The sequence below is a fragment of the Xyrauchen texanus genome, chromosome 13 (assembly GCF_025860055.1).
Source record: "Xyrauchen texanus isolate HMW12.3.18 chromosome 13, RBS_HiC_50CHRs, whole genome shotgun sequence".
NCBI lineage: Eukaryota > Metazoa > Chordata > Actinopteri > Cypriniformes > Catostomidae > Xyrauchen > Xyrauchen texanus.
The window spans coordinates 16,921,812-16,948,101 of NC_068288.1; the positions used below are offsets into that span (position 1 = coordinate 16,921,812).

Genomic DNA, 26,290 nt, shown 5'->3' on the forward strand with positions numbered 1-26,290 from the left:
CTCGTCACTTTTTGTATAGCACTTTTCATACAAACAAAATGTAATACAAAGTGCTTTACACATTAAAATACAAATTTCCCACCATCGACAGACAAAGCATTAAACAATATTATAAATATAATGTTATAAATAAATTAACATTTAGTTAACTACATCAGTTAACATGAACTAACAATTAACACCACTATTATATAATTTATTAATCTTGGTTAATGGTAATTCCAACATACAGTATATTAATACATTTTCATACATTAAACTAAGAAGTTGTATGTATTAACATTAGTTAATGCACTATGAACTAACAATGAACAGTATGTGTGTGTGTGTGTGTAATATATATATATATATATATATATATATATATATTTATTTCACAGTAACTATATATGGTGACTGTGCATTGTTAGTTCATGATAGCTAATGCATTATCTAATGGTAACGAATGTAAAGTGTTCCCAAAAATTCTGTCATCATTACTCATCTTTGTTGTTCCAAACCTGTCTGACTTTCTTTCTTCCATATATTTTTAACATTTTGTTTAATAATTATTTTTTTTTATTTAAATTATGTTAGGTAAAATGTTAGTTTTAGTCTCAATTCACTTTTATTTAATGGGGGAAAAAGATGCAGTTACAGTGAATAGTGACTGTGACTAACATTCTGCCCAAAATCAACTTTTTTGTTCCTCAGAAGAGAGAAATTCATACAGGCTTGAGTAATGTGAGTAATGATTTAATGTCTTTCTGCACTTTGTTCTTAATCCCTATAGGTGTAAATGATGACGATGGAGGCTTTTCTTTTTTTTTTCATTCTTACATCCCTTCTTTTGTTTTTGTCTCCAGACAAGGAACTTTTTACTTAAGACCAATTTACTTGTCCGAAGGAAATGCACATGACAGTACTAAATGTCAAGCCTTGTACAGCATTGTATGTGTGTTATGTGTGAACTCTGAAATGTAGTTTTATAATGTTTTGGAGCTTGTTCCTTCTCTTCCGACTTAAGTTTAAAATATGGTTGCACGATGTTAGGCAGTCATAACAGTGTGTGTTTATGTAACGATAGCCTGCTGGTACATGATATCTGTGCAGTGTGTCAACCTCACTCTCCTTGCATTAAAGGGGTCATGTCATGAGGAATACAATTTTCTGTCTACTATAAAAACATACTGTGAATTTCAGAACTCAAAACTTAATCCCTAATGGAAAATACAGCAGGCGCTTCCGTTGTCCCGACGCAATGGCTTGAGGCTGTCTACACTGGGCACAAACATTATAAACTGTTTGTGTTGTTGGTAGTAGTAGCACCAGTGCATCCATAGCAAACTGGAATGAGCTGCCAAAATGGCAAAAAAGTTATAATACATTTCCAGCAATGTGCGTTACTGGAAACTGGATGTGTGCATCTTCATTAGGTCTGTCTTGATTATTAAATAACAATTTGATTTTATTTGTTCTAACCTTGGTTATTTGAGACATCCACAATTATTGAGCATTCAAATTCCAATCACATTTTAATGGCCAAATTAGAGAATGTGTATTTGACACAGAGGAGGAGATGCACGCTTACTCTATTTCTGTGGAGTGATTAAATGATAAAACAAAATAATGGCTTGTGGGTTTAATCAGAGCATTAAAATAAGGCAGATGCTATTTGCATCCTGGTGCAAATAATGGTATATGCTATTTACACCTCATTCCAAATAGTGCCAGATATTATTTGCACCCCAACCCTGGTGCTAATAATGGTAGATATTATTTGCTCCCAGTATTTAATATTTAAATACTAACATACAGTATATGGGCATCACTGTAATGTTTATTTAGAGTCCCACAGACACACTACATTAACCCCTAAACTTAACCTTTGAAAAAATAACGTTGGTTTTACTACAGGAACATGGTTTCACCATGGTGTTATTTGTAAATTTACAGTAACCACAAAATTAACCATGGTTATTATATAACCATCATATTACTGTACTAATACCATGGCTAATTGCATTAAGACTAGGGTTTCTGCCAAAAAATATGGTTACTACAATATTAGTAGGCTAATACAGTGATGCAATCTACACACAATTGATTGTTGATCCGCGGGAGGGAACGAGAGCGATCGACAGACCCCACCTCCAGATCAAACCCTTTGCACTCCTCTACATTCACCATGACCAAATCACTGCAATGAAATCAACATTTATATAAATTATTTATTAGTTTAAGAGTGGAAAAAGGAAATCAGACGGGGAAAAGAGTGACAAAAAGTAGAATCAAACTACGGGCGCCAGGACAACACTACACATTTACACACAGTCTTTACACACCTTGCCACTGCAGCAACACGTAATGTTTTGTTAGTTGTATATTCCTGTCATTTCACCAGACCACTGGGGCACAAATAGCTGCACTGTTTGGCAGATGCTATTTACACTGGGGTTTAAAATAATGCGTGAAAGTGAACAAATTATTTTTTTATAAATATGACTTGGTGTAAATGAAAAATTGACCAAGTACTTAGAAATATTTTGATATTTAATCATTATTTGATATTTTTCATGTCATTCACAAGTTTTTAAAGCCTTTAAAGGAAATCATAGTTTATTCCTATTTTATTTTATTTATATATTTGAAGTTAAATATGTAAAAATGTCTTAAGAAGCACACTTGCAAAAAAGCACACCTTAAAACAGATCATTAATCACCATAATCACAATTATTTGTTGGACAATTAATCATCGGCCAAATTATCGTGACAGACCTAATCTTCATCGATCAAATGTCTGTACATAATGTGGATATGTCTTCACCATATTTCAGCGTGAATTGTATGTTTTGTTGACTCGTATCAACTGATTGCTTATTAAAAAGTTATAAAACGATTCAAGCTTTGCTAAGTAAATGTTATTGAAGGATGGGAAAGTTAAAACACTTAGACCAGATCAAAAATGCAAGTAAACAGTTCCATTCATTAATATTTCGAATGTCATGAGTGTTTGATAGTTTGTTGCACACTGTTTACAGCAGGCGCTTCCGTTGTCCCGACGCAATGGCTTGAGGCTGTCTACACTGGGCACAAACATTATAAACTGTTTGTGTTGTTGGTAGTAGTAGCACCAGTGCATCCATAGCAAACTGGAATGAGACATCTGTTTACTGTCGCCGCGACACGCCGCAAAGGGCACTTCCATGGTAGACATTAGACAGCATCATTGAGTATTATGGGTTCTATTGCTTTTGACATTACTCTTGCGTCAGGTGTAGACAGGGTGTGAGTGTTAACAGTTGTGCTTGAGATGAATAGTTTTATATATTTGGATGCGCGTTATAAACCTGTAAACCCTATAAATGTTGTGGTCTTGTGGAGTTTGTTCATTCTCGTCCGATTGAGTTTGAAATATGGCTGAATTTGATGGGCTGCACGATGTTATCCAATCAGAACAGTGGGCCCTTACGTTGAGTTTTAAAGGAGGAGCTGAGGCCAAAACCAAGTGTTCAGACAGAGGGCCTGAGACAGGTTGGAAAATGATTATGTATTGCTAAATTATGACTGTTTTAATGCAAAAAAAATATGACTTTTAATGCAAAAAAATGGTATCAGTGGACCTCTGGGGAAGATAAACTACAAAAAAAAAAGAGCATTTCATGACCCCTTCAAGAGACACCAAGGCTAGAGGCCATGGCTTTATAGCCTCCTTGTTAGTGCGTTCACCTTCCAAGCTGGGGATCCCCTGTTAGAATCCCGCTCGCCGTGGGTAGAGTAGGATCGGTGACATTTATGTTGAAGTTGAACCTCTTAACATCCGGCCTCTTTTTGTGCATGAGCTTGAAAACGACATGCCCAAAGTAAAGATCTTCCAGTTCTTGAACCCTTTGTTCTATAAACACAAACTTGTGCTTGTTTGAAAGTAGACTCTTAGACATTTGTTATTCAAGAGTAAAATGTATCATTGTTGTATAAAAAAAATTGTTAGAGCTATTAAAATATTTTGAATAGTGACTGCAAATATTATTTATAAAATACTTTATTTTTTTATTTCTGGGTTGAATGTCTTGCCTGAACCACTTGGATGTGCAGTTGAATGGGGTTTTAGTGAAAATGCAGTCAGGAGGAGCGGTTCCTCCAGCCCCTCATGATGGTGACTGAAGCCGAGGAGGGTGGCTCCTCTCGGATTGAATGGCATGCCTGAGCCACCTGGATGTCTTAACAGGGGGTTTTAGTGAAAATGCAGTCAGGAGGAGCGGTTCCTCCAGGCCCTCGGTGATGGTGACAGAAGCCGAGGAGGGTGGCACCTCTCTGCTTGAGGCAGAAACTAAAGGCCCTGGGTGAACGGCAAAGCAAAAGCAGTGAAAAAATTTGTCAATGCATTGGGAGCGCTCACGGTGGCTCATCTCGGCTTGAATGACATGTCCAAGCCCTCTGGATGTGCAGTTGAACAAGGGGTTTGATAAAAAAATGCAGTCGGGAGCATTTGTTCTCCAAACCCTCATTGATGGTGACTGAAGCGTACGGCAGTAACACACTATAACTCCACGCTGTGCATACAAGCGCAAAACCCACACAAACACAATCCACGGTTTTCCAATCCGAACCTTCACAAATCAGTGTCAGGAATGTATACAACCCTTATATTGTTGTTTTCATCTTTTCATTAGCTACACGACAGTCAAAAATGATCTTACCAAAATTATCTTAAATTTACCAGAGCCGCCAAGGCAAAACCAAGAGTTTCAGACAGAGACAGGGTGGGTAATTATCATATAATACGAAATTTTGACTGATTGGGTGCAAAAATATTTTACAACATTATAATTGGACCTCAGGGAAGATAATGAAGTTATACAAAAAAGTTTATTTCATGACCACTTTAACTCTCATATCGATATTTTAACTATGTAACTTTTGTCCCTCTAGCGATTAAAGCTTAAAACTGCAAGTTACTTGCGGATGAACACTCTTTTGGTAATTAAGTGAGCAGGACTTTGGCACTGTTCTACTGCACGGATGAATCTGAGGATTTTAGGAGTACCAGTGTAACTATGGTTACAGGTGCAAATGATACAACCTTATATTAATGATCTGATTAAACCCACTAGCTATTATTTTTCATGATGCCAATCCTTTGAGATTTAGTTTCATCATTTCATCACTTCACAGAAATTGAATAAGCGTGCATCTCCTCGGTGTCAAATACAATTCTCTAATTTGGCGATTACAAATGTGATTTCAGAGCGAATGTCACTAATTGAAACAAAACTCAGCCCCTCCCCTCAAAAACAAATTTAAATAGAAAACAAATAACTGAAGGAAGAAAAAACAGACATCACAATTTTATTAACAGGTAAGTAGAAGATCTTCCGCTGTTGTTTTGACTCATTGAAAACTATTGTTTCAAAATAAATAATGTTACAAAAGTTAGGCAATGCTGACATTAGACAACTATTGCTAGTCATATCAGATAGTCAAACTGTGGAAACTTCTATAGCTAGTTAGCAAGCAAATAGACAAGTTAGTAACTGGTTTAGAGATTGCATCATTAAGTACATTTTTTTTCCCCCATTGTCCTTCCACGAACATTTTATCAAGCACTGCAGTACCACAATCCATAATAAAATGCACCATTAGAGTAGCTAACACTATCTAATGAACTACCGCTCTAAGAGAGCTTCCTGGCTAACTTCTGGTCCAATAAAATATCTTACCTGTCAAGCAAGAAAAACTCCATCTCTGGGTTGGTTTTAAATCCTTTAAGATCTCAGAGTTGTCGCCACCTCTGCAAAAAGCCAAGCCGATGTTGTTTTGTGGTTTATTACGGGCTCTGTCGCTTTCCCTTTTTGCTTGCAGACTCTTTTCGGTTCAAGGTTTCTTTAGTTTGAAAACGGGTGATTTTCCCAGACGGTTGCATTTTTTTATTTTTTTTTTTAACATTCTCTTTATCGCATTTTCTACATTGGCACAAAAAAAAAAAAAATACAAAAAAACATTCCAACAAAATTAACTTAAGTGTATACAATAATATTCTTCCATATGTAAACAAATTATATTTTAACACAAATAATGATATGAAGGAAAAACTATAAAAGATTGGGTTCAATTATTGCTGTCTTATTAAAATAATTAATAAAAGGTTTCCATACTGTATGAAAATGATCAGTCTTCTTTTTTAAAGAAAATCTATTCTTTTCGAGTTGAAGGTGGTGCATAACATCTCTAATCAGAGCAGAATAGTGAGGTGGATTTTGTTGTTTCCAATTGAGCCAAATCAACCTTCGTGCTAAGAGTGTAACAACTCTAAGCACCATACACTGACCTTTAGACAGCTCCACATTGTAACTACTAACACCAAAAATGGCCAAAATTGGGTTTGGGTCTAGTGGTTTTCCCAATACCTCTGACAATAGTTGGAAAACTGAAATCCAGTAATTACTAATTTTTGGACACTTCCAAAACGTATGTCCCAATGATGCTGGAGTTTGACCGCATCTATCACATAATGGGTCCACCGAAGAGAACATCTTTGAGAGCTTTAGTTTAGACAGATGAAGTCTATGTAAGATCTTGAATTGTATTAAACCATGTCTAATACACAAAGATGACGAGTCAACCCGTTCTTGTGCTTCTTCCCATTGACAGTCTGCAATATCTATTCCAAGGTCTTCTTGCCATGCTGCTCTTAAATGTTCCAATGAAACATCACATTCCAACTGTGATAGTTTATTGTACTGGTATATGATGGATATTCCTCATTTGGTAGATGGATTCTCTAAGAACATTGAGTCCATATGAGAGGTTGACGGCTCATTAGGAAATGATGAAAAATTATTTTGGACAAAACTGCGAGCTTGTAAGTATTTAAAGAAATGTGAACTAGGTAGATCAAACATCTGTTGCAACTGCTGAAATGTTGGAAAGCATTTGTTAATAAACATATTTTGGAAGGAACGTACCCCTTTTTTGGACCAGGTCTGAAATATTGAATCAATTTGGGAAGGAAGAAAAGAATGATTAGCGGTGATAGCGGTTAATGGGCTTAAAATAGAGCATGCCTGCCATTTAAAATGTCTTCTAATCTGATTCCAAATTTTGAGTGAGTTGGAAACCACTTGGTTATTCAGTCGAGTTGGAGGGGGGGCAGATAAGGCTGAATAGATTAAAGCTGGCCAAGAGGAAGGTGAACATGATATATTTTCCATATCGCACCACTCTATCGACACCTTCTGTATACCAAATGATAGTGCTCTTATATTACATGCCCAGTAATACAGCTGAAAATGAGGTAGATTCATCCCACCATTTGGTTTTGTCCTCTGTAAATATATCTCCTTGATTCTGGGGTTTTATTATTCCAAATAAATTGGGTAACTATTCTATCCAAGTTTCTAAAAAATTATTTATTAATGCAAACTGGGATACACTGGAAAACGAATAAATATTTAGGCAAAATGCTAATTTTCACCATATTAATATGACCCGCTAAAGAGAGAGGAAGATTTGACCATTTTTTTTTTAAATGTATTGGGTGTGTTCATACAGCTTTAGAATATTTTCTTTAAAAAGCATAGAAAAACATTTAGTTATGGTGATCCCTAGGTATTTAAAAGGAAAAGATGAAAGTGCTTCAAACTGGGCCTTAGGATTGATCGGAAATATAATGCTCTTAGAGAAATTAATCTTATACCCTGAGATTTTCCCAAATTTATCTAAAATTGACATGATGGCTGGCACTGATTGTAAGGGGTCGGAGATGTAAAGTAACAGGTCATCGGCGTATAATGATACTTTGTGTTCTTTCCCCCCTCTCATTATCCCACCATATGTTTTAGATGCCCGTAAAGAAATTGCTAAGGGTTCTATTGCTAAAGCAAATAGCAGGGGTGAAAGAGGGCAACCCTGTCTTGTAGAGCGACTTATCGAAAATAACTGGAGTTATTATTATTTGTTTGTTTAGAAGCTTGAGGTTGGGCATATAGTAGTTTAATAAATGAAATAAAATTCGAACCAAATCCCAATTTTTCCAGAGTGGTGAAGAGGTAATCCCACTCAACCCTATCAAAGGCTTTTTCTGCATCCATAGAAATAAGTATCTCTTGCTGGGAGAGGGTTGCATTTTTGAATGATCCATGTTCATTTGTTGTGGCTACAAGCTTTCAGCTTTCAACTACTACCACACCTATCTCCGCACATATACATGCGCTGTAGTAACTCCAGACCTTCTTTTCTTTATTTACATACATGATGTAAACACGCACAAATGACTGACGTAAATTTGCAATTTCCCACCAAATCCATCCCAACAGCTCTAAAATATAAATCATTATTATACTATTATACCATAGTTTGGAAGACATATTGTTGGTGTACTTTCTCATTAATTATTTTATTTGTTTTTTTTAAATTCTAACAAAAAAAATCTTACATAGTGTAGCTTTAAAAAGTGTAAATAATTTGATCTGGTGGTGGACAATAAAATATGAGCATGTATTTCTTAAAAAATAAACTCCAAAAATATTTGTTTTATCAATCAAACGAATCATCATTCCGGATTGATGACGTCTTGACTGCAACTCCATTGGGATGTGGGAAATGGCTTGTAATATTGTGTCTTTCACTATTTTACTGGGATGTCTGGTCAAATAAGTTGGGCTTCCAGTGCTGTCAGCATAATGTTTTTTTATTTTTTTATTCTAATGATGCAAGTTTGTCCATTTTGATATTCTGTTCCACCATTCACTTTCAGAGTTGGAAAAAACTGAAGATTCCAAGCATTCTTCAGCTGCCTATGTCCATAAAAAAAGAAAAAATGAGCTGGAAGAGCAGTCTTCTGAAGTGATATCCAAACGTCACAAGACAAACCAAGAGTTGAACAGAAACATGATTAAGTTGGATTCAAAGCGATTTTCAGATGCTCTGGCTCAGTCTTATGCAAACTCTAGGAACAGACTAAGCAGAACAAAATGCAGACAGCAACAATCTGTATTCTGTGCTGTAGTCACTGAACCAAAACAGAATGAGACCGTTCATCCACTACAAGACCCACTGCATGGTTGTCTTCAAGGAGAGGGTGCCCTCTGGACCGATAAATATCTGCCTCGACAATCTAGTGAAGTTATTGGCAACTCTGCATCAGTTGGGCAACTACACAGGTAAAATGCTAGCACATTCCTAGGGATGTCTGGATGATTGGTGGGTGGTGCTTACTGAATCAAGTCGCAAAAGCTGCACCCCTAAGTTTTTATGATGTTCTGGTCCCTAGATATGGCTCAGGTCCCTCCTGCAATGTAAGTCTGAGGGATTTTTGTAAGTTTGATTGCTTTAAAATAACAGTACCCCTTTCCCCAACAAAACGCATGATTTGAGATATTGTTCGTGATACATCACAAGTGACGTGCCAAAGTTTAATGCTTGGAAGAACAAACCTCTATCCCCAAATATGAGCAGCAATAATATTGCCAATGGCAAGCACCACAAATAAATGGGACTGAGAAACAGAAGTATAACTCTTGTTTTCCTGCCTCTAATGCCAGCTGGCTAAAAGAATGGAAAATAAGAGCAGACATTGAGGAAAGGAGAAGACGAGAAGAAGAAAGGAGGATGGAGGAAGAAAACAGTAATGGTAACGTACCTGTCAGTTTTATCCAGTATTACTCATAAGGTCTCTAATGTGACTTTATGCTGTTTTTACAAAAAAGAATTTTCTGTACTTGATAATTGTGTAATAATTTTTATATCTTTCATTCTGTAGAATCATGGGACTGTGGTGATTTTGAGGGTGATACTGTATCTATAGACCAAGAACAGGAGCTGTGTAACACAATGCTGATAATTGGCCCGTCAGGAGTGGGCAAAACAGCTGCTGTGTATGCTTGTGCACAGGAACTTGGATTCAAGGTATCAGTGCAATATTTACAGCATTTATGAAAATAACAGGGTTCCCACGCTCCTTGAAAGAACCTGAATATTGGACACAAGGGCCTTGAAAGTGCTTGAATTCTCTGTAATTTGCAAAAAAGAATTAAAAACAATGCATTCTGTAACTATTCTTCTCACTTGCGTGATCTAGCCACAGCACCACTTAAATTTCAGCCTCTCTTGCAACAATGTTAAAACACAATATTATCTATGTTGTCTTCTTATGTTGGAACACATGAAACAAACATTTTAATTATTTTTCCATATTTTATATTTTTTGTGTTTTATTTAAATGTATTCTTAGGCTGAAGCACAAAGTTGGAGTGTCATTGTAAATGTGATGTGATTCTTGGGTTCCATAAAATCTATAGACTTCCATCTAAATTGACAAATGGATGAACATATTAACCTGTTCATATGCAATTCCCCCGCATGCGGTGGTGACGTCACTCTGCTTACATTTATTATATAATTTACCGTCTATAAGTGTAATTAATGTTAACAAATTATACATCTTTTCAAAGGTCTAAGGGTTCAACATTGATATCCGATCTCTGTTTCACGATACCAATGCTCCAGAAACAGCAATTTAGTTATTTGTGCCAGAAAACATGCAATATCAAAACAGGACTTCATACCTTTGTTATGAAAACGCAATCGCCAGATGAATCCAATTCGCCACACTTGGTTCAATTGTCCATGACGAGCGTTCATTGAAAAACATCCAATAGAACTTTTTGTCCAAAAAAGTGAACAAAAATCTGAGAAATATTGATATATTCTCCATTGTTTAAATGAGATCTCACCTGAAAGATTTACCCTTCGTCATCATTCTTCAACAAACTATGCAATCTGAGCAGCATACATGTTGTAAAACGGTATATTATCTTATATATTAGAGTCTCATAAACAAAATGAGCATGTGTCATGTCTATTTTTAAAAATGCGGCATAGTTGTATTCATAATAGATTTTGTGTCGTCTTGAAAGGCAGAGCTTTAATTTTACTCTACACCGGCAGTGATTTTACAGAGAAAAAAGCTTGCAGGAACCTCAGTTTTTGTTAGTATCATCTTCAAATTTGAAACACAACTTCTTTAGACTTCTGGCTTTGAGAACATTGTATTTCTGGGTTGTCTTGGCACTTTTATTATAGTTTTGAGATTATAAAAACATGTTTAGCACAAAATATTTCCATTTACTATAAACTTCAGCTTCTCTAACTTAAAAAAAAAAAATAACAACCTATATTAATTTCTGGGAACTAAAGCCCAAAGTGTTTTCTTTCAAAAGATACTACAACTGTGTCCATACTCCAAAGGGTCCAGTAAATACAACCCTTTAAGTTCATGTATGTTATTTCCATGGTTTGTGCTCAAAAAGGGGGTGCGTATCAACAGGTTAAATGTAGGATTAGTTGATGGAACATAAGTTTGGCAATATTTGCTCCAATATTTTTTCCCCCAATTTATTGACAACTGGTTTAAATAAAAAAATATATATAATTTCAAAGCTTTGGGAGTGGAATAAATGATTATATGATTTATTTAATGTTAAAAATGTATTTTACCTGTCACTGTAATTTGTTTGTTGTTAACATTCTATCATGACAAATCATAACCAATAGGATTTATTTTGTGCTTAAAGAAAAAGACATGTTCTCACATTATTATATTATGTTCCATTTATACAGTATATTATTTAAGAGGCCTTCATGATACCACGTGCGATGGAACGTGATTTTGTTGCTTGACAAAAGGTGCTTGACAAGAAATCAATGGAACTTGAAAACGTCTGGGAAATCAGCCATAATGACATCTTCCTTTTGTGTTCCATGGTTACAAAGGTGTTCGAGGTGAATAGTTCAGTCCTGCGCAGTGGTCGACTTATCCTCTCCCAGTTGACAGAAGCCACTCAGTCTCATCAGGTGGCTGTACAGAGAAATAACCAAAGCAAAAGTAAACCTCATGTCCACACCTTCAATATGAAAAGTCCTTCTCGTGAGTCAACTCTGATGTACATTGTAGTTTATGTAGCGCAAATTGTCCTTAAAGATGGTAATTGAAAATAAATGCAAGAGTCTCAGATGCATGACCTTAAACCATAAAAAGCTGTTGTTTACTGAACCCATAATTGAAAACATGTCTCCCCTTTTTTCATAGGTGAGACAGCCCATAGAAAGGTTATTCTGTCATCCAAGGAGGCTTCTAGAAGTTCTCGTGCTTCCTCTAAAATCAGTAGACCACAGCCAATAAAAATCACACAGTTCTTCAAAATGAATTGCAAAACATCTGCAGGCAAAACCTCTGATGGTTCTGACTGGCACACACATAGTAAGTGTTTAGCCTGGAAATAACAGATTAATTAGGGATTTCCAGGTCTTGAAAGTTGTGGAAATTGGGTAAATCTTTTAAAAAGTCACATATATTTCTGTAGTGGATATACAGTATATCTTTATGAGTGCAGTCTATAAAAACATTCTCCAGCAAATAAATAAATAAAAATGGAAAAATCAGGGAAATTTAATGGACATAAATGTTGGAACCCTGTTTAAAGGAACTCAGGGCGTGGTTCATTAAAACATTTTGCAGATGCTTCTGCTTTGCCTAGGCTAAATAAGTAAGCAATTCTGTTATTGTATGGGAAATATTTGAGTAGGTACTGCATACTTTTATGACTAATGGTGTTATTTTAATGATCTATCACATATCTGAATATAACAGATGCTGTCAAACCAAAACCTGACCCAATTCAGGAATCGGGGTCTGGCTTTAAGAACAGTGAACAGGAGACAGCAGATCCCTCTAAAGACCCTATGACTGTTGGACAAAGCAGGACAATACCCATGTCACTTATATTATTTGAGGAGGTAAAGAAGATTTTGTTGATGCTAAAGCAGATGATAAACTTGACTTGTATCTTCACCATCCTGACTGAACATGAATGCATCAGAGAAGTTTTTTTAATTAATCTTTAAAGCTAATCATTCTGACTGAAAAAACAAACAAACATATTTGTTTCTATTTTCTAATGTGCTTACAATTGAATGTTTACTATGTCCTCTAGGTTGATGTCATTTTCCCTGAAGATGTTGGATTTCTTGCAGCTATTAAAACATTCATGAGCACTACCAAAAGACCCATAATACTCACAACCAGTGGTGACGCTTCCTTGATTAAAAGCAATAAAAAAAAACAAAAATTATTCTTTTTTTTTTTTTAGGATTTATGAAGATTAATTTGTTTGTTTCTTTCTCACAGACCCATTATTTAGTGGAAGACTTAAGGGGCATTTTGATGAAGTCCATTTCAAAACCCCTTCACTGGTGAGAAAATTATATATGTGAAAAATATATTTGTAAGCACAGAGATTGGACTCTATGGTCTACCTTTTAGATAAAATCAAATAAAAAGATCAGTCCCAATTAAAACAAATTATTGACACAATTATTGAAGCTTTCTATGGCATTATCTTTTCTGTTGTATCATTTTAAACTCTTAACAATGAGCAGCAAACCATCAGGAGCTATCTGCAGTGTTTGTGCGTGGTGGAGAACATGTGGACTGATCCAGATGATGTGGCCTTACTGCTGTGTCAAAATAAAGGGGATATCAGACAGAGTATTCTCCAGCTTCAGTTCTGGGTCTGTAGTGGCGGAGGGACCACAGAACAACAATTTCTCAAGAACACACTCAAAGTGAGTCCCAGAATGTCATTATTAATACTTTACTACTCAGACCTCTACTGTTGTGTTTTGTTTAAAGGGATAGTTCACCCAAAAATGAAAATTCTCTTGTCATTTACTCATTTACCCATTTGTATGACTTACTTTCTTCAGCAGAACAAAAAGATTTTTTGAAAAAAATGGTCCAAGTGAATGTGAATGGTGATCAGACCTTTTGTAGCTCCAAAAATCACATAAAGGAAAAATAAAAGTAATCCACATGACTCCAGTGGTTAAATCCATATCTTCAGAAGCGATATGATAGGTGTGGATGAGAAACAGATCGAAATTTTTGGCATTTTTTCTTAACTTTTCCATCTGAAAGCCACATATGGTGCCTGTTTAGTTTCACTTTTCCATCTGAAAGTGAAAGTGGAGATTTGGAGTAAAAAATATATTTTTATACTTATATTTTGATCTCTTTCTCACCACACACCTGTAACATCACTTCTGAAGAGATGGATTTTAACCACTGGAGTCATATGGATTACTTTTGTGCTGCCTTTGTGCTTTTAGAGCTTCAAAGGTCTCACCATTTACTTGCATTGTGAGGAACAACAGAAGTGAGATATATTTCTAAAAGTATTTGTGTTCAGGAGTTTTTTTTTTTTGCAATTTGTTATGTTTTATCAAAGTGTCGCTGGACATTTAAAGCAGATATGTAACCTTTTTGATTTTAAAATACTTCTTTCCCAGCTTAATGTGCTGATACAACTGTATGCAAGCCATTCTTAGGTTGATTTCCTCATTGTAAACACTGTCTCAGTGGCTCTCAGGGGATGCGTTAACTGATTTAACATTTTTTTTTTAACATTGACACAATTTCAAATGCTTTCCTTCATTTTGACATGAAAAATAAACAAGAAAAACACGTAAACCTATCAACATGCATTTAATGTGATCTGATCACACGTGGACAGGGGCCATCACCATTGACTGACACATCACCGTTTACTTCTTGTCGTATATGCCTCTCTTTTGGCCAAATCTGTCTGTACATGAGTGTTTGCACTTTTCAAATTTTCCGACTAGGCGGTTATTTGTTTTTCAAAATCATGTTTTATCGCAGTGGTTTATTGATGGGTAGAATTTTCAGCCTAGAACTCATGATTCAAACTGCTTGCATTTCAGTCATAAATCTAATAGATGTGATATGTACTGTGTATGCCATTATAATGGATGCTACACACCTGAATGTAGCTTCATTGTTTATGAAATGAAAAGAAGTATGACAGATAAAAAAAGACCATGACGGAAATTTTACAACTCAGTCCGTCAGAGTGATGGATACAATTTTTTGAGCGCATCCTCTGGTGGCACTATAATATTAGCTTTTTTTTGAGTGGCCTGTCCAGCCTGACACAGCAACATTGACTCAACCAGTGGCATGAGTTTGGGGTGGGTATTTGGAAAAGCTGTTTGAAAATATTTTACATTTTGCAAAGTAATGGTGAAGAAATTACACATTTTAGCTTTAAACATAATTGCCACTTAAGAATATTTAACCTATAACATTGCAACTCAAGTTCATTAATTAGCCTGCACCAAGCAGCCTTAAAGGGATAGTTCACCCAAAAATGTAAATTCTCTCAACTCACCATTATGCCATTAAAGATGTGTATGTCTTTGATCTGCTGAGCTCAAATGAGGATTATTTGAAGAATTTCTCAACTCTTTTGGCAAGTGAATGGGTGTTACAAAAACACATAAGTCAGCATAAAGGTAATCCATAAGACTCTAGTGGTTAAATCAGTGTCTTCAGAAGCGATATGATGGGTGTGGGTGAGAAACAGATCAATATTAAAGTCATGTCAAATTTATTTGTACAGCGTTTTTCACAACCGGTGTTGTTTCAAAGCAGCAATACATGAAATGATGCTATAACAGAAATAAATGAATATAATCCCCTGTGAAGTCCGTTTTAGCAGACTGAAGTAGGGCTGTGCGATAAAACGATATCGATATATATCACGATAAAGAAAATCCACGATAAGCTATTGAGGAATTTTCTATATATACTGCGTGTCGCTAAAACACAAGCGGTTCAGCTTTCTCAGGCTGCGTTTCCACTGGGGTGGACGAAATCCTCTCAAAGGCGCTCACAGCGCTAGGAGAGAGCTTGTTCCGAACCGCTGCCAATCCTATGATCCACCTTGCGAGCATGACGCTCTGCTTTCATAGGAATGAATTGAAAATGCTTTCAGCTTCACTCACAACGTGCCAGTGGTAACGTAGCATCAGACTGGATGAACTTGATAATGCTAGCTGCCTTGCTAACAATTAGTTTACGTCGGACACCGGATTGATTCCATCCGCACCGCAAGACTTCATGACAACGGTTGCGCCCTCTCATCATCTCTAGTGAAGAACGCGACAGAACAACAGTGATGTGGACAACAGCTCTGATCTTTCTGCGCTGTAATCTTGAATATTGTTTTCTAGCAACAAACATGCTTCATTTCTACCCTGTCCTGGTCCGCACGCGTTGCCTCTTTTCCCTGCATGTGTGTAGACATGAAGCGGCGCACGAGTTAACGTGGTATCAAAGCACCTTTTAGACCATAACATTTTTCCCTTCAAAATGTATCTTTATTAATCAGCATGTTACGAGCCTTTAATAATAAACAAATCGAATAATCAAATCGATTTCTGTTCTAATTTAGTCAAAATTAATTAGATGTCTGGAATGGATAAGGAAAGACAAAAATTACTAGTTGGTAGACTAGTCTCTCACTTTAATGAAAATATACAAATTTTTTTTTTAAAACGTTTTCTAAATTTTATCTCGGGACACCCCTGAACCCACATTCAGCATTATTCCACAGTCACAAGAGCTTCTATGCCCCATACTTGGATATCTGAATATAAAGAAATATAAAAAATATTTCATTTTAATGTAAAAATATTCCAACAAATACTGGACTGCTGTCACTATGATTTAGAACAAACAGATGATCTTTTAACATTCATTTTCAATTGATAGACGGTAAAAGACGGTAAAATTGGTAAAAGATCTCGCAGACCCCACTGCTTTGGCTATCTCTGGACCCCCTGTGCAGTTTTGTAGAGACTATTTTGACTGTTTAGAATTTATTTTTTCTTCCATCAACTTAAAAAAAAGAAAGTGCAATGTGTAAATGTATATTGTGATAAATATCGAACAATATGAAAAAGATTATTGTAATAACAATTTTGGCCATATCGCCCAGCCCTAGACTGAAGTGAAGTCTGGCTGACACAGTGGGAGTCAGATAAAGGTAGGACTGGAGATGGATCTCTCAGGCTCTGGTAACATCAGTATATAATCCCAAGGTTTAGACAGGGAAAGAAATAGAATACAATTAGCATAGATGTCATTCACTTTAAAACAGAGTTAAAGAATAAGAGAAGTGTTTCCGGTTCCGGCAAACTTAACTTATGCGCTTGCATAACTTTGCAGATCGGCAGAGGATACTTGATGCAAGCAGAAAGATGTCTATGAATTGTAACTTGAGGTTCGAGCTAGGGCTGGGTGATATGGACCAAAAATCTTATCTCTGTATTTTAGGCTAAATGGCGATAGATGATATATATCTCTGTATTTTCTACAAAGTGGACTAAATGTTCAGTTGTCAAAGCCACATGTGAGATGGTAAATGAAGCCTGCAGGGCACCAAATTTAGGCAATATTATGCAAAGATATTGAATATGCGATATTTCAAACAGATTTTTTTTAATATTTTGAATGACGTCGCCATGGTGAAGCAATACATTTTTGCCAAAAAATGGAAAACAGGAAGTGCCTTATATCTTCTGTGTGCATTGTGTAATTTTTATGAAAATTCAGCTATGTTTGGTAATGAGGGCTGATTGCTTTGATGTGGCTATTATGGGTCATGGTCATAGCGCCACCAACTGGCAGCAGGAAGTATATCACTTTAAACAGACTTTGAAATAGCCCTCTTGTGATTACATGAATTGCTTCAAAATTATTTGGAATAATGTCAAGACACTGCTAATATCTTAAATACTATTGCCATAGCAACGTATTAATTGTTATTATTCCTTTCTTCCTGTATTTGGTGTTTTTAGGCACTTTTTCATGACATTTCCCAGTTTCATGAAATTTTTTTCTCATCAGAGATAATCAGCCATTAGGGCAGAGCAAAAGTTGTCAGGGGGGCATGTAGACGGCCTCTGTAGCTCTAGTATTATAGTCATTAGGTCCGCCCAACAGGGAGTCAGCCATTTAGATTTTTTTTATACTGCAGTCTCTGAACTTTAAAATACTCCTCCTAGGTGATTCATGTGCTAGGTGATACTCCTGTGTGGCTCTTACAACAGACTATTAAATAGTCCCAAATTGTTTGGAAATTGTTTAGTCAAAATGCTAAATGCATGTTTCCACTTTGCATTGTTTCCGAAAGCCACCGGGTGGAAATGGACCATAACTGTTCGATGAATCCCCAGCTTTATAGACTAGCTGCCAAGAACTCCATTCCCACTAAGCAGTATAATACTTTATCTAATTTATTTGAGAAGTTAGGATATTTAGATGTCTGGCATACAAACAGGATTTACTTTTTACTTGCCCCCTATATTTACATTTACATTTATGCATTTGGCAGATGCGTTTATCCAAAGCGACTTACAGTGCACTTATTACAGGGACAATCCCCCTGGAGCAACTTGGAGTTAAGTGCCTTGCTCAAGGACACAATTGTGGTGGCTGTGGGAATCGAACCAATGACCTTCTGATTAACAGTTGTGTGCATTAGCCCACTACGCCACCACCACTTCCACTATATCATACTAGAATCAAATAATTTTTTATTCTGAGTACAATGATGTCCGTCTCCCACTGTACTACAGGTAATATTGTTGTTAACGATCATGCTGCAGTTGTACTAGATCATCCAAAACCTGCCAAGCATTGGAGATTTAGTACATTATTGTTTAAAGATGACCATTTTCTTTCATATTTCAATTCTGAGTTCAAGATATTAATTAAATCAGAGTCTATGGATGACCCATCCCTGCTGTGGGAAACTTGCAAAGCCTATATCATAGGACTAGAAGCCGTGAGAGAGGCAGGATCATTTAGAACTACAGCTTAAAACGTTTACTGACGATCGTGTGTATCCATTTCCTGTTAATCTAGAGAAACTGTGTGTGTGATACGTGCTTCCTTGGATGTTATCGCATCAGGCTTACACTAATATATTATTTTCTAAGCAAAGGTTGTATGGTTGTATGAATACGATACAAAACCTAGCAAATACTTGGCTCATTTATTGAGGAAATCTGATCCAGAATTTATAACTTCTATTACGGACTTGAATGGAATTCAATCGTTTGATTCCTGTGTCATAAATACTACATTTAGACAGTTTTATTCCAATTTGCAATGCACTGAATAGTCCCCTCAACAGTGTAGTTCTATGGAAAATTGTATTTACTGTCTAACACTCCAAAGTATATTTGATGAAGAGAGAAGAGTTCTGAATGCTCCCATTTCAAGGAAGGGAGGAAGCCCTAGTTGCTCAACATAGCTTGTAGTCTGGTAAATCTCCAGGACCGGATGGCCTTGCATGTGAAGATATATAAAGAATTTGAGCATCTGTTAATAGATCCCATATTAGCTTTATTTGACCATTAATTTATGACAAATATGTTGCCCCAATCAGTTAATTGCAACTGGCCAGCACCAGTTATTCTCAAAAAGAGAAAAGACCCAGAGAACTGTGGGTCCTATAAGCTGATCGCTTTTGCTTAGTGCAGATTTAAAGCTGCTCTCCAAAATCCTTGCATTGCGGCTGGAGAAAATACTTTTATTATTAATGAAGACCAAACAGGTTTCATTAAGGGTTGAAGTTCTAGTCACAACGTAAGATGGCTTTTAAATGTCACTGAGCTTTCTCGTAAAGTCAACACTGATACCCTTATTCTATCCTGTTATGAAAATTCTAATATTGATCCTGGTAGACCTAAGTCTCTAAAGTCTTTAAACCTTTGCTGGCCTCCTAGTTTCGCAGATCGCTGGCACTTCCTCAGGGCATTACAACTCTGCATCCTCCTGTGAGATTGGCGTTGTCCTGCCCCCAGACAATACTCACTCAGTTTTGAGAATTGTATTTCTGTCTCTACACGCTAGCGATTTCGTTCTAATACTAACTCGTATATCTAGACTTATGCTGCAGCATAATAATGAACCCAGACTCCAGTTTCTGCTTTGCTCATTTATTTGTATGGGGCTAGGTCCCATCAGCCACAGCTGTGGAACCCCGGAGAAAAGTTAGAACACAATTAATATAGGCTGGTTTACATGCACTCTTGTTTTCTTTATTCTGATTGGATATACTTTAGTTGGAGTCATTTTTATCAATCTGGCAAGAAATCAACATGATAAATGGGTGTGTGTACATTATTCAGCTCCTCTCGTAACTGTTAATACTAACGGTCATAGGTCTTTCCTTTGTCTCGAGGTACTAGACTGGGCTGTCCCCTCTCTCTGTTGCTCTTTGCTATAGCGATAGAGCCACATACTCAAGCGATAAGAGAGCAGACAGCCATGACTGGGGTTTTGGCAGGAGACAGACAGCATAAAATTTCCCTTTTTCCCTCAAATTTGCAATGTTTTAATTAGGTTGTCGACTTTCCCTTTATCATGGCTGGGGAGGACTGCTGTACCCATTACAGATTATTCCAATTTATTGCCGAACAAAGTGATAAAGGAACTAAATGGATGGATCAAAAAAGACAAAAATGTTTTAAATTGCAGCTCTCTAGCAATGTGGGGGGACTAGACCTGCCAAATGTTAAAGTACCAGCTTGCCTGCCAACTCAGATTCTTCACTGAATGGTTAAGGGAGGACCCTAAATCTATCTGGCTTGACCTAGAGGCTTCACGGCTAACATGCTCTCTTACTTATTTGTTAGTAATCCCAAGGTAATTAAGGCATTATGTAACAACCCAATCATGCTTAATACTTTGAAGGCCTTGTCTATTGTACGCTGGATAGAGGGCATGGCTGACACATCTTCCCACTTGAACCTGGTCCATAATAATCCAGTGTTTCTGCCTAGTATTTCAGATCTGGGATTTAAAATCTGGAATACTCATAGGATACGTAGACTTTTGATCTGTTTAATGAAAATTTCCTGATGTCTTTTGAAGATTTGGTTATAAAATATAACCTACCTATTAGATCTCATTATTTAGATTTCTCCAAATTAGAAATTGTTTTTTTTTTTTTTTTAAAGTATCACTCTTGTCACTAACTCAATATCGGTTATAGAGAAGATTCTGTTAAATAATCTGCTTCATAAGCAGATCACTTGTTTCTATAATGCTCTTTGTTCACATGAAGTAGTGGATACACAGGACCTTAGAAAGCTATTGTAGAGGGAGCTTCGATTGACCATTAACTGAGGACGATTGGGAATTGGTCTGGAGTCAGGCCAATATGATCCAATATGAACAGTTCTAGAGTTATCCATCTCAGGATTCTACATAGACTACATATTACACCACTCATTAGAAATAAGATCGACCCAAGTAATTCTTCATTATGTTCTAAATGTAAGGTTGAGGTGTGACTGTTGCGTAATTAAGGCCTATTGGTTCAAAAGTTATACGTTTTAAGTTTTATTTTTCACATACATAACCATAACAGTACGACATGTAATTAAATTCTTAATACGACATTTCTCCCCACAATTTACGATACAGATTTTTATATATATACTCTATCTACTGTATGTGTGTGTGAATATATATATATATATATATATATATATATATATATATATATATATATATATATATATTCACACACATGTTACGTTCTTGTGTTCAAAACACTAGAAGGAGCGCAAATGCGATCTTAGGGATCTCAAGATGAATTTAAAGATTGAGAATTAAACTATATTTAACTTGACACAGTGACCTAAACATTTTATGTTTGACACAATGCACCCGAGACATCTGACATAGTTGTAAATTGAAGGGCTCTTAACCCTCTGGGGTCGACGGACGCGCCGGCGCGTCCTGTTGGATATTTTCATCATTACAGCAGAAACAACTTAAAATACTCCATCATTTTTGGGTATACAGATAAGTGTAAGACATCATTAGAGACTATAAAGGGTCTACTTTTATTTGTGTACACTCACAATAACAACAAAATCTTGTGCTTTTGTAAAATAAATAAAATAAAAAGTGTGAGCTTTCAGCAGTCTCTGTGTTCACAAGCATATTTCAGAAACGCGTCACTAAAATGAACTTAAACTCTGTGAATTCTTATCTATCAAACATGAAACGTGTCTTAAGAAAGCTTAAAATGTCTACTTTTAAATAAAACAATTCAAATTTAAAACAAATATTCTCCTGCAATGTAATCTGTATGAAACAAATCGATGTACGGTTTTCCTGGCTCAGCTTCATTATAGGTAATGTGATTCCACTAATGTGCTGAGACGATCAAGGCAAATTGTGCACGCCCCCCGACTGCGAGATGTAAACACAAAACAACTAATCTTTTCTGCGTGTTTCTGGATGTAAGGATGAGTTAACATTTTCCTTAGAAGAAGAGCGGGACTCGGATGAACATTTGTATTTTGAAGAGAGACTTGATCCAGCAGAGGATACCATTTCAAACGAGTAAGTAATTTAGTTTTCATTAGCTGACGTGCTATTTTATATAAACGTACATATTTTACTAGTGGGACTGTTTCCAGACAGGATTCAAAGTATTGACATTTGAAAAATGTCCTAATAGGCAAGTTTTAGTTTTTTCGGCTAAAGCAGGCATTTATGCTGTATGATATAAATATGATATGTAATATGATATAAAAATTATATGAATGTTTAGATTATATTTTAACGTGTTTATGCCGCCTCATTATCATCAACAAAGCTTGTTCCTGAAAATATGTGTTCAGGTTAAATGAGTAAAATACACTTTAAATATGTCCATATTAGAAAATCTGCATATTATAATGATTTCTGAAGGATCATGTGACACTGAAGACTGCAGTAATGATGCTGAAAATAAATTTTTGATCACAAATTGCATTTTACAATATATTCAAATACATAACTGTTCTTTTAAATTGTAAAATGAGTTCACACATTGTTTTTACTGTATTTTGGATCAAATAAATCCAGTCTTGGTGAGCAGAAGAGACTTCTTTTAAAGGTAGTGTTGGTCTAAAATTAAGTAAAGTCTTTAAGTAAAGAAAATATATAGTCAGATAACTTTTTTTTTAACTTAAAACTTGATTTTGATCATTAAGTCTCCTCACATTCATTCTCTTTGTCACATTCCTCATTGATGGGCCCAGAGGAGGGGGTCTTTGTGTCCTCAGGTGTGAATCACATAAATATTCGTGATAGTTCACGCCTCCTCGCATATTACCCATCAACACTAAAATTGTCTTACAAAAGTTAAATTACTATATCGTTTTGTATGAATGAGTGATCGGGATGGTTTTCACATCATTTTGTAGCAAACACTCTAGGCTACAAGATCCAGTTCTCAAAAGTATTGTGGACAAATGTTTAGTATCTGTTATATGACCTTATTTCAGTGACTTAAAATTTTAGTTTTTTTCAAAAACCATGCATAAACATTATTTTTCTCACAAATACAAACCTGTACACACATGTTGCTCAGATATTATTGTAGCCCAGTTTGTGCTGAATACAGTGTTATCAGACTTTAGCCATTAATATGTTTTTAAGCAACTGAAAAAAGCACAAATGTCAAGGCATGTCAAAAGTTCTCCAGGGCCCAAAACACCCTCAGACCCCAGAGGGTTAAACAAGCCCTCATAATAAATCTCCAACTGATTGACAAATGGATTGCTGTGAACTGTATGCCAATGATTGACTTATGATCAATAATATGGTAGTAAACAATACATTTTTGCATGGCCTTATCAATGATTAACTTCTGCCACAAGAATGCATTTTAATTATCTGAATATTTTTATTTTATATATATATATATATATATATATATATATATATATATATATATATATATTTAAAGATAATTATATATTGCTATAAATATGTATAATCATTATATATTGAGTTATTGTTATATGAGGGGCTTCCTCAGCAAATATTTGTTGGCGATTAATTAATCGGGACACCATGTAATTAATTTGATTAAAAATGTAATCGATTGACAGCCCTAATATATATATTAGGGCTGTCAATCGATTACATTCTGTATGTACTGTATGTATGTATGTGTGTGTGTATATATGTATATATATACTGTATGTGTGTGTGTGTGTGTATATATATATATATATATATATATATATATATATATATAATATATACACTCACCTAAAGGATTATTAGGAACACCTGTTCAATTTCTCATTAATGCAATTATCTAATCAACCAATCACATGGCAGTTGCTTCAATGCATTTAGGGGTGTGGTCCTGGTCAAGACAATCTCCTGAACTCCAAACTGAATGTCAGAATGGGAAAGAAAGGTGATTTAAGCAATTTTGAGCGTGGCATGGTTGTTGGTGCCAGACGGGCGGTCTGAGTATTTCACAATCTGCTCAGTTACTGGGATTTTCACACACAACCATTTCTAGGGTTTACAAAGAATGGTGTGAAAAGGGAAAAACATCCAGTATGCGGCAGTCCTGTGGGCGAAAATGCCTTGTTAGAGGTCAGAGGAGAATGGGCCGACTGATTCAAGCTGATAGAAGAGCAACTTTGCCTGAAATAACCACTCGTTACAACCGAGGTATGCAGCAAAGCATTTGTGAAGCCACAACACGCACAACCTTGAGGCGGATGGGCTACAACAGCAGAAGACCCCACCGGGTACCACTCATCTCCACTACAAATAGGAAAAAGAGGCTACAATTTGCAAGAGCTCACCAAAATTGGACAGTTGAAGACTGGAAAAATGTTGCCTGGTCTGATGAGTCTCGATTTCTGTTGAGACATTCAGATGGTAGAGTCAGAATTTGGCGTTTGTTTCTGACCATGTCCATCCCTTTATGGCCACCATGTACCCATCCTCTGATGGCTACTTCCAGCAGGATAATGCACCCATCCTCTGATGGCTACTTCCAGCAGGATAATGCACCATGTCACAAAGCTCGAATCATTTCAAATTGGTTTCTTGAACATGACAATGAGTTCACTGTACTAAAATGGCCCCCACAGTCACCAGATCTCAACCCAATAGAGCATCTTTGGGATGTGGTGGAACGGGAGCATCGTGCCCTGGATGTGCGTCCCACAAATCTCCATCAACTGTAAGATGCTATCCTATCAATATGGGCCAACATTTCTAAAGAATGCTTTCAGCACCTTGTTGAATCAATGCCACGTAGAATTAAGGCAGTTCTGAAGGCTGAAAGGGGTCAAACACAGTATTAGTATGGTGTTCCTAATAATCCTTTAGGTGAGTGTGTATGTATATATATATATATATATATATATATATATATATATATATATATATATATATATATATATATATATATATATATATACTTGTATACTGTATATAGATAGGATATAAATAGAAGTAAAACCACAATTTAAAAATGCCCATTTAAAAAAAAAACAATAAAATAGGGGAAAGAGAATATACTATATGTACAAAGTATGCATATGATATGAAATAGTGCATTGTGACAGATGTAGAGTAGCAGCAACAGTTTACTGGCTATATATATATATATATACACACACACACACACACACACACACACATACAGTCAGGTCCATAAATATTGGGACATCAACACAATTCTAATCTTTTTGGCTCTATACACCACCACAATGGATTTGAAATGAAACGAACAAGATGTGCTTTAACTGCAGACTTTCAGCTTTAATTTTAGGGTATTTACATCCAAATCAGGTGAACGGTGTAGGAATTACAACAGTTTGTATATGTGCCTCCCACTTTTTAAGGGACCAATTGACTGTATGTGTGTGTGTGTGTGTGTGTGTATATATATGTATATATATATATATATATATATATATATATATATATATATATATATATATATATATATATATATATATATATATATATAAAAGAGACTTCTGTGAAATTGTGCAGTAATGTTCAGTATGTAAGAATATTGGTCATAATATTGCTGAAGAATATTGCATGTGTGTGGTGTTGAATAGTGAACCTAGTCCTGGTGTTGTCCATGGTTCAGGACACGGATGGCCTGGGGAAAGAAGCTCCAACTTATTCTCTCCGTTTTGGCCATCACGGAGCGGAAGTGTTTCCCTGACCGCAACAAAGTGAAGAGTCCATTATTAGGATGGCTGAGGTCTTTCATGATCTTCCTGGCTTTGGTCCAGCATTGGTTGCTGTAGATATACTGCAGGTCAGGGAGTTTGATGTGGGTGATGCGCTCAGCTGATCGCACCACTCTTTGTAGAGCCAGTCTATCCTGCTTTGTGCGGTTTCCAAACCAGGCTGTGATGTTTCCTCTCAGGATGCTCTCAATGGTGGAGATGTAAAAGTTTTTTAGCACCATAGAGGGCAGTTTAAAGTCCTTTAAGCGCCTAAGGTGGTAAAGACTCTGACGGGCCGTCTTCACTATGGTGTTAATGTGACAGGACCATGACAGATCATGTGAGATGTTTATACAGAGGTAACAGAAACTA

The 26,290-nt window shown here is 36.0% G+C and overlaps 1 protein-coding gene across 1 annotated transcript in view; it reads left to right on the top strand.

The window, feature by feature from the left end:
- atad5b (ATPase family AAA domain containing 5b) overlaps positions 1-26,290 on the top strand; it is a 36,252-nt gene that overhangs the window by 5,646 nt on the left and 4,316 nt on the right. The window contains exons 3-11 of the mRNA XM_052141171.1: positions 8,736-9,141; positions 9,523-9,611; positions 9,741-9,886; positions 11,753-11,906; positions 12,069-12,239; positions 12,630-12,775; positions 12,973-13,066; positions 13,167-13,231; positions 13,418-13,603. Of these exons, the coding sequence (XP_051997131.1) occupies positions 8,736-9,141; positions 9,523-9,611; positions 9,741-9,886; positions 11,753-11,906; positions 12,069-12,239; positions 12,630-12,775; positions 12,973-13,066; positions 13,167-13,231; positions 13,418-13,603 (1,457 nt within the window). The remainder of the gene's footprint in view (positions 1-8,735; positions 9,142-9,522; positions 9,612-9,740; positions 9,887-11,752; positions 11,907-12,068; positions 12,240-12,629; positions 12,776-12,972; positions 13,067-13,166; positions 13,232-13,417; positions 13,604-26,290) is intronic.